This window comes from Ctenopharyngodon idella, chromosome 11 (assembly GCF_019924925.1).
Source record: "Ctenopharyngodon idella isolate HZGC_01 chromosome 11, HZGC01, whole genome shotgun sequence".
Classification (NCBI taxonomy): Eukaryota; Metazoa; Chordata; class Actinopteri; order Cypriniformes; family Xenocyprididae; genus Ctenopharyngodon; species Ctenopharyngodon idella.
In genome coordinates, this window is record NC_067230.1 from 28,851,318 (window position 1) to 28,867,568 (window position 16,251).

Below are 16,251 nucleotides of genomic sequence, written 5' to 3' on the forward strand. Positions count from 1 at the left end.
ACAACTGCATCCTCTGATGTTGTGTGTTTATTTGTGTAGGCATTACATTGACTTTCCCATGGGGAATTCTCTGTTTGTTTATAAGAAATATGACATGCTTCATAGTGGGTAAAACCCCTTTTAGGGAACATCCAGTTGGTAAAAAATAGGGACTGTCTTGATGGATGATCAGCAAACACAGTCAAATGAGAACATATTAACAGTAAGTGCAACCAAAAATTAAAATTCTTTCATCATTTACCTTAAACTTCACTCTGTTTGGCAAACTAATCAAATGGCTACCGAAGACTTGTAATATAGTGAGTTAATAGTATTTACTTCTTTTAAGGTGAACTTTTGTCACGGTGATTATTTTTTCTGTCCTCATTGTCTGCTTTATGGTTCATGTTTTGTTTTTTAAGACTCAAATGAGGGTGATTAAATGATTTTTTAGGTGAACTGGCCCTTTATAAGTGTGACTGTAAAGCACCGTCCTCTAGTGGACAACTGAAGTATATACTTCATAGTTTATGCTTTTTGTCTCTTTTTTTCGTCTTTCTTTTTCTTCCTCAGTATTAAGTAAACCACATAAAATTAACTGCAAACTAAAAATTATCTTAAATTTAAAATTAAAATGAACGTGGTGAGGATTTTAAAAGTTATTTTTAATATCTTTAACTCACGTCCTGTCTTTCTTTCCTTAACTTGGCCACCCATTTCCTATTGCTTAAGCTGTTGGTGTATAAAATAAAATTGTCTCCTACTCTATTTAATTCATAAAGGATCACAAAACCAGGACAGCAATGTCACATTAGGTGTCAGTAAAAATTTACCATGGTAAGCATGGTTTCTGCCAAAATACTAGTTAATTTTCCTCCACTTCAGATTTAAAGTGGACTTTAAACAAATTCAGAAAACTGTTTAAACCCATATGGGATATTACTGTAGTTACAATCCCTGTGGTTAATGTGGTATTTTGCCGGAAACTGGTTAGGATTAAGTGATATCCTCAAAGTCAGACGGTTATTCTCTGAGCTGTTGACAACATTACATTAAATGCTTCAGTGCTCATATGCGTTGTGTTTTCTTCCGTGATGTCATTGTGCAAATGAGGTCTGAGGCCACTGAAGGACTCAGCAGATCTCTGTCCTGAGAAGTGTCTTTGTGGGCGTCACACGTATAGTGTGTGTGTAGGTGTTTGTCTGTGTGTGAGCTGTACTTTCCGCTGGTCTGGTCTGCTACTGCACTGGGGGTGTCACTCTGGTTTTTCGCGCTGATAGATGATGTGCTTTTGTTCGAGTGACTCCGTGATGGAACTTTCGCGGCCTACTCTGACACCTCTTCTGTGTGATCTTAAAGTCAGACCAAGATGTGTATGTGCGTGGTCTGAGGTCTTATTCTGAATATCACCTCTCCTCCACCCTCATACATTAGAGATATATTCAGTTTGGCCGTTGTTAAGCCACTTCTGGCCTGTCAGTTGTGCAGTGAAGCCAAAATTTAATGTGAAATCATAATGAACACTGTTTACTTTCTTAAAGGGAAAGTTCACCCAAAAATGAAAATACTGTCATCATTTCTCACCCTCAAGTTGTTCCATACCTGTTTGAATTTCTGTCTTCTGCTGAACAAGAAGATATTTTTCAAAATGTCAGTAACCAGACAGTTGATGATCCCCATTGACTTCCATAGTATTTTTTTTTTTCCCCCATACTATGGAAGTCAATGGGGTCCATCAACTGTTTGGTTACCAACATTCTTCAAAATATCTTCTTTTATGTTCAGCAGAAGAAAGAAATTCATACAGGGTCAGAACAACTTGAGGGTGAGTAAATAATTGCAGAATTTTCATTTTTGGGTGAACTATCCCTTTAATGCATGTTAAAAAAATAAAGCTAAATAGAAATATTTAAAAAAGACAAAAGCGCATTGCAAAATTATTAAACAAAAAATGATAAAATGCGCCTATCGTGAATTATGCATCTGTGTATGTTATTCTAAAGAAATATTTTACAGTCCAATCAATACCCAGCGGATGAATCTAAATCCCATCTCATATTTACTTCTAATATTTACTTTTTTACTTGTAAATATGTCACACTAAGTGCATGTGTTTTGTTATTTTGTCTTTGGCTTGGTCAGCTAGGGTTTAAAAGACTAGTAATATTATCGATTTAACCACACTGACACCATCAGATGAGAACAAAACTTGAACTGAATTGCTCTGGATAATGACTTTGCAACTTTGACACTGTTATTGAACTGAATTGAATCAACATTGAACTAAATCGAGCTGAATAACAACACTATTGTCTTCTGTAGAGCTGCTTTACAGCAGCACATCATGAATAAAACATCATGAATCAGTCATTTTTATCATTGAATTTCTGTGTGAATTGTTTTCCGAACAGGAAATTGCTAAACAGCTACAGGAAGAAGAAGAAATGGAGATGAGACGGCAGAGGGCTGATGCTGGTCACCATGAAAATGGCTGTGTTTCTCCGCTATGTGAAGGTAAATGTTTTTTGTTGTTGTTGTTAATGTAAATACATTCATAATATGTTGCACAACTGTGGTAGGCTTTGGTCTTTAACAGCTGCTCTCCCTCCATCAGGGTTGGGAATCTGGGAGCAGGTGCTTCAGGACGCTGAGTTGGCCCGTAGACTTCAGGAGGAAGAGGACATGTTGCCTCGCAGAGATGTACATTACGTTGAACATATTTTATTTGCTTATCGCACAATTGAGGTCTGCTACTCGACCCGAGCCTGCTTTCGAACCAGGCTGGGGTTAGTTTTTTATGTATAACTTCACGTTTGCATAGGGTTTGGGACCAGTATTACTTTGTTTTTGGAGATTGTAAGTATATGTGTGCCTGTGTCTACTGCTTTGAGAGAAAATAAAAAAAAAGGGGTGACTTTGGGTTTGGTTCAGACTCAGTCTTTGGATTTGACAGTATCCGAATGAAATTTAATTTTAAATTAAAATTTAAAATTTTAATTGAATGTAAATTGAAATTTAACTCACACTAGTTTTATTTATTTATTTTTTTATTGTTATTATTTATTTATTTTTTGGTAATTGAAATAAAATACAAATATTAGATTACTTAAATAAAAAAAAAACTTGACCTTAAAAAAACTGAAAAGAATGAAAATTAGAAATGTTGCTTTGGCAACTAACTGAAATAAAATAAGTTGAAGTACTAAAATGACTAAAACTAAAAATAAATTAAAGCTAGACAGAAATATAAAAAATAATAAAATCATATAACAAAATTGCCAAAACTTAAACTAAAATTAAAATGAAAACTGAAAATATAAAAGCTACTTTAAAATATTAATAAATAATATAATATTATAGTATATAAATAATACTAAAAATAACAGTAATAATTTTTGTCTTTTTGTTACTTACTGTTTTTCTTCTAACTCAAATTAAATAAGTTGAAGTACTAAAATTGCTATGAATAAAATAAATAACACTAAATAAAAATATATTTCTAAAAAAAATGACAAAAGCACAACAAAATTACTAAAACCTAAAATAAAATTTAAAATGATAACTGAAAATATACAAATAAAAGCTTCTAAATATGAATAAATATTGTAACTGTATATAAATAATTACTAAAACTAAATTATAAATTTACTACTAAAACAACACACATAGTATTTATTATTATGTCTTTTGTTTAGCAGTTTCCTCGGAGCTCTGGATCAGAGGTGGACTTCATTGCGGCTCAAGTAGCCCAAGATGAGGTAAAAAATATCTTCAGGATAACTAAGATTACACTGTACAGATGATAAACAGATTGATAAAAAAATTTAATATACAACTCCATATTTTCTCGTAATGGAGATTATAACTTAAGTACATCAAATTACATACTTCTTCTTGATTCTCAAATGTCTAAAGAAATATCATCTGTGATGTTGCCCTAAAACTCTCTAACTCTCTAAAATGCTCATCAGGAGATCGCTCACTACATGCAGCGGCATCAGAGGAGAGTCAAAGACAGGCCACAAGACCTAGAGATCCAGACGAGACCTGCTGAACCAAGAGATGAAGGAAACACCACAACTAGGAAGGTCTGAATGAACCTCATACGCTTAATGAAAACACAGCTCTAATAATAAATGAGGGACTTGATAACACAACCTCAAACATTTGACTGATTTTATTCAACAGTTGTGAAAAGTAAAGCATGCAAACACATAAAACAAACAAAATATTTGTTGTAAAAACATTTTTCGCTCAGAAATCGGTAGTATATTTCACAAACAATTACAAAGAAACTGCATGTAACACATTGAATTAAACATGAAATTTTGAAGCAGAAAAACTGAAATAGTATTTTCTTGTAAACCATACTCCTAAAATTTTTATTTACAACTTCAAAAAAACTTTTTTTACAGTATATAAGTTTGAGTATTTAAGGTGAAAGAAATCTGTAACATTAAACCACAAGAATGTTTCTTTTGCATTTGGTGTGCATATATTTTTTGCAGACTTTCTCATTTAAAGAGGACCCATTACGCCCTTTGTCTTAATTATGTTTTTGGGCTCTACTAGAATATTTTTCCCATTTTCCCATTGTTTTTCCCATATTCGCCATTGTTGCAGCTCCACTCTTCCCAGTCTGTCAGTAACGCTCTGTTTAGTCTCTATGAAGCCCCTCCTTCCGAAAAGCACTATGTGCTCTGATTGGTCGGCTGAATAAGTGTGTTGTGATTGGTCAAGCTCTTCCAGTGTGTTTGGGAAATGTCCCGCCCCTTACCATAACCACGAGTTTCAACACACTACAAACTAACTCAACCAGGCCCCGCCCCTTTATTTTGCATATGCCTTGGGCGGGAATTATTTAAATGTGGAAAATTGTGACGTGTTTGTTCCCGGAAGAAAACTCAAGACTTTCTGGGAGTTCAGAAATAGTGACACTGATATAGAGAATAACTCCCTATGGAGTGACCTTTTTCATGCTCAAACAGCAACATTAGACATTAAAGAAAGATGTAAAAAAGCATAATAGGTCCTCTTTAATTCATGATTTGGAGAGACCTTTGATTTGTAATGTGTTTCACATTATCGTTTGGTGTAAATGGACATTTTCTGGACCATGTTGTCTTGAATTTCAGGCTCTTCAGATGTTGCGAGAGAGGCTGAACTCAGACGGACTGCATTCGCCTGTGGAAGAGGAAGAATACACCATTGAAAACCATCTAGCAAGCCCATCATGCACTACACTGTAAGTCACACATTCTTTAATTATCACGCACAATCTGCCATTTCCCAAGAACACATTTCAACGGTTACTGTATCTTTGCACCTTTTTTATTTCTTTTCAGCCGAAACCAACACATACACAACATTGCAGAGGAACTGGACCCAACGTTCAAGGCTAGAAAGCGTGAGAGCCAAATTTCCACCAGCCCCCAGTCAGGTACCAATGCATTGTTATATAATAGGAAAGTTCAATAACTGTATTTGTGCCACATCAGCAGCCATTTCCTGTTTCCTCAGCAGGTCTGTGCTTGGCCCCTCGTAACCCGCACAGTATCTTTTATGACTATTTACCAGAACCCACCTTCATACCACCAACTAAGCGGCAGAACGACAAAGCAGGGCGTCACAAAGCCAAAGACAAGAAAGAGAACTGTAAACAACAGTGAACGGATGACTAATTCAGTAGAGTCTCTAAGTTTTGTCTTTTGAGTGAATAAACAAGTATTATATAATCAATTGTATAGACACAGATTAATCTGTTGTTAGACTGAGTGATTCTCTGATGTTCCATTCATGCACTCTTAGGAAAAAAAAGGTTCATTGGGGTTCTATATAGATGTTTAAAGTCCCCCTGTGGTGAGAATCAAGTTTTTAATGTTGTTTATATGTCTATGTGGTGTTTTTTAATATGGCAAGCCATGTGCAAATTCATAAGTCAACACCATTGCTGAGTATTTTCTGTTTAAAACTGCAGTGATCTAAAGACAGTTTCAAAAACGTGGTTTAAAATCGTTGGTGTTTCTGACGTCACAAACTACCTTGTAACCAATCACGGCAACGTGCCGATGGGCTTTAGCATATCATTAACTATGACCGATCTGAAGCAGGGGAGTCTCAAGAGAAGGTTATCCCAGCATATTTTTCTGTTGACATGAAAAATCGGGTGATTTAGCAATATAGTGAGTGGATGATGTGTATTACGATGTTATGATGAACTATATGCCTTTCTCCACTTACGTTCTAAGTTGTTAAAAAAGTTTGTAAAGATGCTGATTTTTAGAAGACAGCTGTCTGACTCTAAGATGAAGAACAGAAACATGGTTTGCAACACATTATTAGCTGTTTGATAATACAGTCAAGCAAAAGGCTAATCATATTAATTACAGTTATGCGTCCGACATTGTAAAAACAATACCATTGTGCAGTGTTTACCTCAAGAAGTTGACCGAGTGGATCTCTGAGCTCGCGTGAGTGAGTGGAGGCGGGGCTAATTAGCATATTCATAGATCTGCATATATTAAATGAAGCAAGGGTGTAGAGTTACATTCAAGCTATTTTAAAGCATGAAGACATTTTTTTCACAGGAAAAAAAACGTTTAAATATGTAATTTGGGTGATCAAAGATGAGTTTTAAGGGATAAAATTATTGACTTCAGGGGGACTTTAATGGGTTATTTAATTTTTTTCTAGTGATAAAACATGTTTACCAGCTGTTTAATTCATAAAATTCAATCTAAATAAAGAATGAATTAAAACAAAATGTATTAAATCTAAATCCATAAAACGATCCCATGATGGAAACCCTTGAAGCACCTGACAGAACCCTTTAAGGTTCTATATAGAACCTTTTCTTCTAAAAGTGTGCAACTTGTAAATGGAACAACACTTGAAGTTGGTCTTCAAACTTTGACTCTAAAGCTGCGATTTCATCCTGTTGTTGAATGGAAACACACTAACATGGCAGCACCAGGGAAATGTATTATACATAATTAATGTTAAACACTCACTTTTAATCTATCAAAATACATTGAGTCAAATTCCTTCATTAAATGATGATGAAACCTGTTTTGCATGCACTTGCAGAGACAGGTCTGTACAACACTATAATTTTTTTAAATCTCTGTTGTTACTTGTACACCTGCAAAATGAGTATAAGCATAGAATGCTGCAGGGATAATGTATTTTTGTAGGCCAAAACCAGGAAACAAGTTCAAATCAAGTCAGTCAAGTGAACCATTCAAGTCAATGGTTATGGTCTGTGGTTAACAACGTTCACGTTTTATTCTACGACATAAAATACATCATTAATGCCCCTTGTGATTTTGTCTTGAAAAGGGCAGTTGCTAACAAGTGGCTAAGGATGTCGAAGACATTAAATGTCATTAGACTGAACTGGTAAACTCATCTACATCTACTCAGCCTCATTGTTTATAATCGTGTTCTTATAATGTTTTAAGTAAAAGGTGCATACACGCCATGTCATAAATACCGTAATTACAAGATTTCAACTTGTAAAAAGCATTCACGTCCTCGTAGAGCTCGTAATTACAATTTGCAAGCTAGGAATTTTCTGAGAGCTCCTACTTGTACCACCTGACCACTGCAGATTCATTTAGGCGTTGATAGTTTTGCCACAGTAATTACGACATGGCGTGAATGCAGCACTTTGAACGCTTTTTACAAATTGAAATCTTGTAATTACGATATGGTGTGAACGCACCCATGGTGACGTTGAAGTCATGTGACCATGGTGTATTTTTGTTTATAGCCTACGTTTAGCTTTTCACTTCTGCCAATTATATTTACGCTTCAAAATCATAAAAGATTATCATGATTAAGAATCAAGAATCATAAACTTTTGTTGGTCAAAGACCTTATTTTCTGTAATAATCCAAAAGACAATGGAAAAATCACATTGGGTTTTGTCAACTGAACCAGGGATTGCCTTACAAAAATACGTCATCACTGCAGCTTCCTATTAGTGATGTTTCACAATTAGATATCCAGGAGACATCTTTGTTGACAATCAAACACCTGCTGAGATAACACTCTCCACATGTTGGGCAATAGATCATCTTTATGGTTAAAAGTTGAAAATATCACGTGTAAATATCGCACATTCGCACATGTTTCTGGATGGAATGCAGCATAATCTGTGATCATATACAAGACTTTCGAGGTTAAATACAAGACTGAATATATAGTTTTTTAATCTTCAGGTTAATAGGAGTCTTTTAATAACATCTTTGTTAAATAAAACAGGTCAACCGGAATACACCATAGACCTATGATTTTATGTTTGTATGAGGGATATAATGCCTTATTTCTGCTGTCTTTGTGTTGTGCCACACAATTGCTTTATTTCACAACATTTTCAAAGGGTTTTAGTCCACATTTGTTTTGTACATTTATGTTCCTCATTTTCATTAAAAAAAGAGCAGTGTTTAATGGTATTGTGCAACATGATTCTAAAGGTCAGAGGTCAGAAAAGACCCTGAGAAGTCTTTTACCAGAATGTGAAGATTCAGGGGTTTTGCATTTGGAAATTCAGTGGATTTATAATAATGTTATGCAGGGGAATTCTGATGGTGTTGAATTAAAATATCAAATGTAGTCACATCCTGACAGCCTACAGTATTTCAGTGCAGAGGTCTCTCCTCCCCCCACACATACTGTAACCTTTTGTGCATGTGCACCACGGCGATGACGTCATCCGCATGAACGCCTCTCTGATCTCAAAGGCTAGAGATCGACTGAACTTCTACAAAGTTTAAAGGTCTCATATTTTGAGGATTTCTTTTTTTAATGTAATATGTGTTAACATCTTACGTGTCTTCATAATAAAAGTCATCTGAGCACATTTTGAGCAAATCATTTTGTACTTGTTTTGTTACAGGCTGATTTATTATCAAACAAACAATTATCAATTATTTCCCTTGTTGAAATTGTTGATTCACAACAGAATAATGTCTCAAAATGGGATTTTGTGAGCTGACAAAAAAAAAACTAATTAAACATAACATAATTTTAAAATAAAAACAATAAAAAAAGATGTTGTTTACCTGCATGTCATGTGACCATTGGCCAACATCAGAAAACATACAAATATATTGTTAAATTATTTAAATATTTTAAATATTAAAAAACATTTTACAACAAAGGGGTTCACCAAAAAACAAACATTATCGCACAGATGATTTTGCCAAATTGGATGTGTTCCTGAAGCAACAACATTTCTCGCAATGCATGTTGTAGAACAAAGGCTGTGTCCGAAAACGCATACTCTCGACTACATACTTGTTTTGAATGCCTACTCTTTTATGAGTACTGTGAATTCGGACAATTTTAATACTGTTTTTCGCCTATTGGTAGGGAAGTATGCAATTCCTAACACAGCCGAAGTTCTAGTTAGCAAAATCACAATGTATTAAACAAAAATGAACCCTAATATTAAGTTCATGTAACTCTCAAGGAGAAGTTTTGACCCTTAGTTGTAACCCTGAGTAAATAAGTACAAAATGTATTCTAGAACATGGGCATAATATGAAAATACTGCTTTAATGGCAACAAAATGTCACTGACATTATGATTTACAGTTTTAATAACAGGATTCTAGTAGGATTCAGTAAATAAATTATACATTACATAGCAACACTATACATATCCTCAGATAATTACAAATTATGTTCATTTATGATCACAATACATGTTCATGCTTCTAAAGGGCCGATGCTCTGTGAGAGCAGCGAGTCCATCGAACTCTGACTGCTGCTGCTGCTGCCGTGTTCCTGCTGAGGAAAACAGAAGCTGCCCGCTTCAGAAAGACGTGTTGGAGTCTGTTCTCTTTCTGATCACAAGACACACAAAAAAACATGTCTGCATGAGGATACGGGAACCCTTTGTGCTGGGTAAATGTGCATAACTAAAGAAAACGGTTGATTAAGTGTACCTGGTTGCTTTTTTTCTTTATGGATGGCCTTTCTTCTTCTCCACTCCAGGAAGAGGATTACAGCAACAAGTATTGGTACGCAGAGCCCAAAGCCGATGAGGATAGCAGTGACCTCTGTAGCAAAGAGCAACAATGAGTGAATCACTTGAAGAAGTCATGGTCAGAAATACTGCATGAATAATTGCCATTTAATTATTTTTTTTAATTCTGTCCCCAGAATGTATCTGTAAAGTTTCAGCTCAAAATACCCCACAGATCATTTATTATAGCTTGTCAAATTTGCCCCTATTTGGGTGTGAGCAAAAACACGCCGTTTTTGTGTGTGTCCCTTTAAATGCAAATGAGCTGCTGCTCCCGGCCGGCTTTTCAGAAGAGGGCAGAGCTTTAACAGCTTGTGTTTCGGTTGCTCAACAACAACAAAGCTGGGGAATCTCACGCAGCCAAAATGAGGATTGTCAGTAACGGTGTTCAGCCTTACATTGTTCAAACCCTTGTTTGTGAAGCGGTCCGGCATTAAAATGAATGTATGTCAGGGTCATCAGTGTGGTTGCTATCATGCCCACAGATTTCATACGTACTGATTGCTGCATCAGTTGTCGGCATTGCTGTTGGTTTGTTATCTGGTTTAGGGCCACAGATTACATCTGTAGATGAACTTCCAGGAACCATTATTTGATGGTCAGGCATACATCTGTGGGTTGAGAGAACATCTTTTGAAATGGCTTTTTTCATCAGCTCTAAAACATTTTTAACAGACAGATCTATATCAGAAACAATGAATAGATGTTAAATGCATCATACTTGGTCCAGTTCACGCAGTATTGATGGATCTTGTCATTGTACATCCCTGGAGGACATGGCTCACACTTGCCTGAATTCATACAAGAAAGATCGTGCAGTTAGATGCATATTAGTTATTAATATCAAAAGACTGATCAGTTATCTTTATCCAGACGTACCTTTTGCAGTGGGTTGCTGTCCCTTGCCACACTCATTAATGCAGTTAGAGCATTTATTATTTCCACATCGAAATCCTTGTGAACACTCACAAACTGTGTCTCTGCTGGGGGTGCATTTCTCCTTCACTCGCCTGCCACCTGGAGCAGAGGAGAGGAGCGAGACTTCATCAAAACTTTTACAATACAGCTCCAGCATTCATTTCTGTGACACTTGACGTGAACAGCACAGACACAGACACATTGCTAATCTCCACTGCTAATCTCCGATACTGCCGCATGTCCAAATTAACGTGGCTGTTCAAATTGAAAGTCATACCTAAATAAATGTCATGATCACAAAATTATACTCCAACACAAAATTTCATTACGATATGATTTCCACGGCCTTTGCATCAGTCTATTAACGCCAACAGTTTCTCACTGAAAGCAACGATGGGCTCGCCAGTTCCGCCTAATTATTAAAGGGTTAGTTCACCCAAAAATTGTATTTTTGTCATTTACCGACGACCTCATGTTGTTCCAAACACGTTAAAACTTTAGTTCATATTCGAAACACAAATGAAGATATTTTAATGAAATCTGAGAGATTTCTGTCCATTGTCAGTCCACACAACTGCCATTTTGATGCTTACAAAAAAATGTTCATAAAGAAAACGTAAAACTAAACCAAATGAATCAAGCAGTTTAGTCCAAATGTTCGGAAGCCACATGCCAGCTTTATATGATGAAAAGACTGAATTTAGGCTTTTATTAACATTTAAACATTCATCAAAGCACACATCCAATCTAGAAAACGGAAGCTCAATCTTGCTTGATGTGCGAGAACCAATGAGATTCATTCTTGTTTTACGCAGCATGTTTGAGCCAAAGCCACTGGAAGGCAAGCCTGCAAACTTTAGCCAAAAAAGCGTAACGGCTAATGATAACTGGCGGTATGAGTGGTACGCATTGACGTACGCAGGGAGGAGTTTTGAACGGCGACACCATAGGCTGAGAGGTGCCGCACGTGATTAACTTAGCGGTTACGCTTTCTCCAATGGTAAGAGATACAGACCCTCTTATCTCCCTATAATAATACGATCTCTGTTTGAGCTTCCGCAAGAGGTTTGTTCTTGCGCATCAAGCAAGTATGGTTGAGCATCTGTTTATGTTTGCTGAATAATTTTTATGACATTGAAAATAAAAGCTGAAAATCAATCTGTTCATCATATAAAGTGATCGTGTCTCTTCAGAAATTTTGGACTAAACGGCTCAATTCATATGGATTAGTTTTATGATCTCTTTATGAACATTTTGAAGAGGTAGTTGTATAGCTGTCAATGGAGGGACAGAAAGCTCTCAGATTTCATTTAAATCTACATTTGTGGTTCGAATGTTAAGTTTTAATGTGTTTGGAACGACAAGAGGTCGTGGGTATATGACAGAATTAAAATTTTTGGGTGAACTAACCCTTTAAACCCACCTGGTTGAGACTGTTACCTGATTGGTCCTTTCCCTAAGACCCGCCCACACCTCTAAGCATACTGGGGTCAGTCAGGGTTGCCAAGTCTGCAGTTATTAGGTGTTTTAAACTTGCAGAAGGTTGCTTTTCCGCTGCTGGATTAAGTTTTGACATATTGCATAAATTATATTTGACTGAAATGCTTGAGCTGAAATATTTTATACCAATGATAAAACTGTGCTTAATAAGTTAAGTGTTGTGAGGGAGGACATTGGTAGGGAGCCTTTGAGACCTAGCGAGTCTCTTTATGAAAACAGGCTATGTTTATGTTTAGTATTAAAATGCAAAATATGTATTTTAGGTATGGGAGTATGTACATATTTTGATATTTTATTTTATTGGGCTAGTTTGGGGCTAGTTTTTACTGACCATTGTCTAGTCTTGTTACACAGACCTGGCAACCCAGTAGTCAGCAAAGGGCATTTTTGGCATTTGTATCGTGATTGTCAGAGCACTTGAAGAAAAAAAACACAATGAAGAAGTCTTTAGTGTCAGTTAAAAAGTAAAAGATATATACTGAATGCCGTACCTCCTATACACTGATCACACCTCTGACAGATCCATTGGTTTTTGTCAAGATCTGTGTCGGAGATGAAGGTGCCATTTTCACAGGGAGTACACAATTCACTTGGGTCTGGACCGCACTGACTGACTAGACGGTTTCCTGCAACAAACACACACGCATACAGTGGGATTAGAAGTCTGAAAACCAACACAACTTGGGTTACCATAGCCTATGTCCCCCCCCCTTTTTTTTTTCCTGACATGTCCTCTTTTTCATACCTTAAAGAAACAGTTCAGCCAAAAAATTAAAACCTTGTCATCATTTGCTCACCCTCAAGTTTTTCCAAACCTGTATGAATTTCTTTCTTCTGCTGACCCCATTGACTTCCATCATATAGAAAAAAATATTATGGAGGTCAATAGGGTTTTGGTTACCAACATTCTTCAAAATATCTTCTTTTATGTTAAAAAGAAGAAAGAACTCGCAGGTTTAGAACAACTTGAGGGTGAATAAATGATGACAACATTTTCATTTTGGGGTGAACTATCCTATAACCAAAAGGAGTGAGTTTGTGAGCTAAAGATTAACTAAATGTAACACTTTGCAATAATATTAAATGCATTTGGTAACAATAAACAATATTATTTTATGAATAGAGGCTAATGTTAATTTCTACATATACTAATAATATATATATATAACTAATTTTAACACTTAACAAGCTGTTTAAATAGTATATTTGTTCATCCTAACAAAGATTTAGTTTACACACACACACACACACACACACACACACACACAAAACAATGTGTTATAAAATGAACAAGAAATATTTAATACCATGCACTATTTCTAAGTGACTAATCAAATAAATAAATGTCATGTGATCATGTTACTGCACTGGTGAACCTTGAGCAATGAAGCACAAGATTCTTAATCATGCTGTCATCAGTCATTAACTCAAAAGATGGACACACCAACAGTAATTATAAGTTTTTTGTTTACTTTTCAGTTGTCAACTGTAATAAATTAAACAGAAAATGCAACATAGAAGCATTTTCACAGGTGGACTTTTGAACCTCACTCTATTTCTATATATATATAATATACTAATATATTACTAACCCTAACCCTAACCCTAACCCTACATCTGAGTGAGTTTCCTTCCTGTGAAAATATGTCTCTGATGCACGATAACCAAAACGAAAGTAATGCGTATGAGGAAAGCAGCTGTTGTGTTTTTTTTTAATCACATGATCACACCGTATCATGAGGGGAATCCAAGACACTTTATATCAGTGTTCATGTGTATTTAAGTACAGGCTAAACACTGTGGACATTCACATATTTGTGGTGTCGCTTTTCTAGCTATTCTAGTTTCGGGGTTTAGGCGTTTAAAAAATGTCATCCATCACAAATCAATGACTGTGTATTCAATTCTTACATCTGAGCTTCACAAGCCTCTTATGAAAACATAATCACATTCAAAATTATGCATGTCTGAAATTAAATGGACAGACAAAAATGGTCAGTTCGCAAAGTTACATATATGATTTTTTCCCCATTTGTTTTCCATTTCCATTTATATTTGTAGTGTTGTTTGATAACAACACTACAACACTACTGTCTGTTGACACTTCACAAAAATGAGCAATTAAACAATAAGCATAGATCATTTTTTCCTCAAACCTTTCTGAACCAATGGCCACATTTAAACCCAGCTTTTTGCAGACCTACAATAAGTGATTTCATTTTTTTTCCAAATTCATCCTATCCACAATCATAATCCTTACTATGGAAACAGGTATCTTACACACTCCTGTGGAGCACTGTATATTTAACTATAAACTTATAATATATTGTATCTTGATACTTGTACTCAAACGTAAAGTCAAGATCCACAGTTTATCACATCTATACTTGCCCTCTTTTTGCCACACACAATCCTGTTGAGTTTGAGAAACTATTATTATTGCAGACAATGCAGAGGTTATATTCAGGGTTTTATCTGTCATTTTATCCCAGAGCTAAATTTTCCTTTGCAAAACTCACCTGGTTTACACTTAGAACAGCACACGTCTTTGAGGTTGTCACTGATTTTCCAGTTCTGACATCCAGATGTGACACTGTGTCCTGCAGCCAGAACCAGGACAGCCACAGCCAGGATCAGTCCAAAGAGCAGCTTCATCCTCCACGACACGTCCGTCTGTTCACACGCTTCACACAGTTCTCTGCTGAGAATAAAGGTCTTCTCTAGTGAGCTGCTTCTATACAAAGTCTAAAACGCTCACACGTGAAACCACAAAACGTCATACACATACTCCCACATACACACACACACACACAAGCACGTAAAATGTGACCAACAATGACTCGTCATCTTTCAGCAGTTTTTTTTCATAGATGATGATGATCCAGTTCAAAAATGCAGGGACATTCCTTCCTTATAATCAAATAATGTTTTTAATTTCATTTTTAGAGGGGAACCACAACCATTGTGCAATCTGTGCCTATTATTTCTTTTTAAATGCATTTTATATCAGGGATAATAATATGATAATTACACATTTACAATTACAATCCACTGTATGTTTCATTATTTAAAGGTACACTACAGTATGTAACTGTTGGCCCTCAAGCAGTAAAAATGAAAAACTTTGTTTTTGTTGTGCTTAGCTCTAATATAACCAGATTAACGAGTTTAGATGGAAAGGAACTGTAGTTTTACCCCTTAATAGACACGTTACTTCCTTGAAAATAAATTCCAGCACAGCGCTAAACAGCTATAATGAAATGAGCCTTCACAGTAGATAATGCTTTACAATGAACTTAATACATATGGCGATTTCTCTGTTCAATAAAATACCTTACTCACCTGTTGAGTAATACAAACGCCACCATCTCCGCATCGCTTTTACAACATTTCAAATCCCTCAGTTCTCGCCATCTCTGAAAAGCCAAGCCAATGTTGAGTCTTGTTTTATTACAAGCTCTGTCGCAGTTTCGTTTTGCCAGCAGATGCTCCTCTGTTCACCATTTGTTTATCTGGTGTTGTTTGATTATTTTAGACCGGAAAAAAAAAAAAAATTAGAATTTTTTAATATCACTACTTCATCAGAATGGTACGAAACTCTTGCCATGTGACCACAAAAAAATGTGGACTTGATTTGAAAAAGTTCAATGGTCGTAATAAAATAGTCTAAGACACTAATATGCCTTCAAAAACTGGATTTTTTTAAGGCCTTCTCTCTATTTTAACATAAAATACAGCTTTAATTGAATTTTTTTTTTATTATTATTATTATTATTTTCAATGGGAGAAAATTGGTCATAATTATTGTAAAAATATTAATTA

At 35.6% G+C, this 16,251-nt stretch overlaps 2 protein-coding genes across 7 annotated transcripts in view; one reads left to right on the plus strand and one right to left on the minus strand.

The window, feature by feature from the left end:
- Positions 1-8,842, plus strand: part of ccdc50b (coiled-coil domain containing 50b) — a 24,823-nt gene extending 15,981 nt beyond the window's left edge. For 2 of the 6 annotated variants that reach the window (XM_051912289.1, XM_051912286.1), the window contains 7 exons: positions 2,391-2,493; positions 2,594-2,679; positions 3,675-3,737; positions 3,951-4,067; positions 5,115-5,224; positions 5,325-5,419; positions 5,500-8,842. In XM_051912289.1, coding sequence (XP_051768249.1) covers positions 2,391-2,493; positions 2,594-2,679; positions 3,675-3,737; positions 3,951-4,067; positions 5,115-5,224; positions 5,325-5,419; positions 5,500-5,648 — 723 coding nt within the window. In that variant the 3' untranslated portion in view covers positions 5,649-8,842. The remainder of the gene's footprint in view (positions 1-2,390; positions 2,494-2,593; positions 2,680-3,674; positions 3,738-3,950; positions 4,068-5,114; positions 5,225-5,324; positions 5,420-5,499) is intronic. The other 4 variants (XM_051912290.1, XM_051912288.1, XM_051912292.1 and 1 more) reach the window with 3 other exon arrangements.
- Positions 8,843-9,521: 679 nt separating this feature from the next.
- Positions 9,522-15,205, minus strand: tnfrsf9b (tumor necrosis factor receptor superfamily, member 9b). Its single transcript, XM_051912293.1, has 7 exons — positions 14,949-15,205; positions 12,921-13,055; positions 10,891-11,028; positions 10,733-10,802; positions 10,510-10,622; positions 9,932-10,045; positions 9,522-9,829 (listed from the first exon to the last, which is right to left on the minus strand). Exons 1-7 carry the CDS (start codon positions 15,082-15,084, stop codon positions 9,693-9,695), a joined length of 843 nt encoding a protein of 280 aa, XP_051768253.1. The 5' UTR covers positions 15,085-15,205; the 3' UTR covers positions 9,522-9,692.
- Between the last annotated feature and the right edge of the window lie 1,046 nt (positions 15,206-16,251).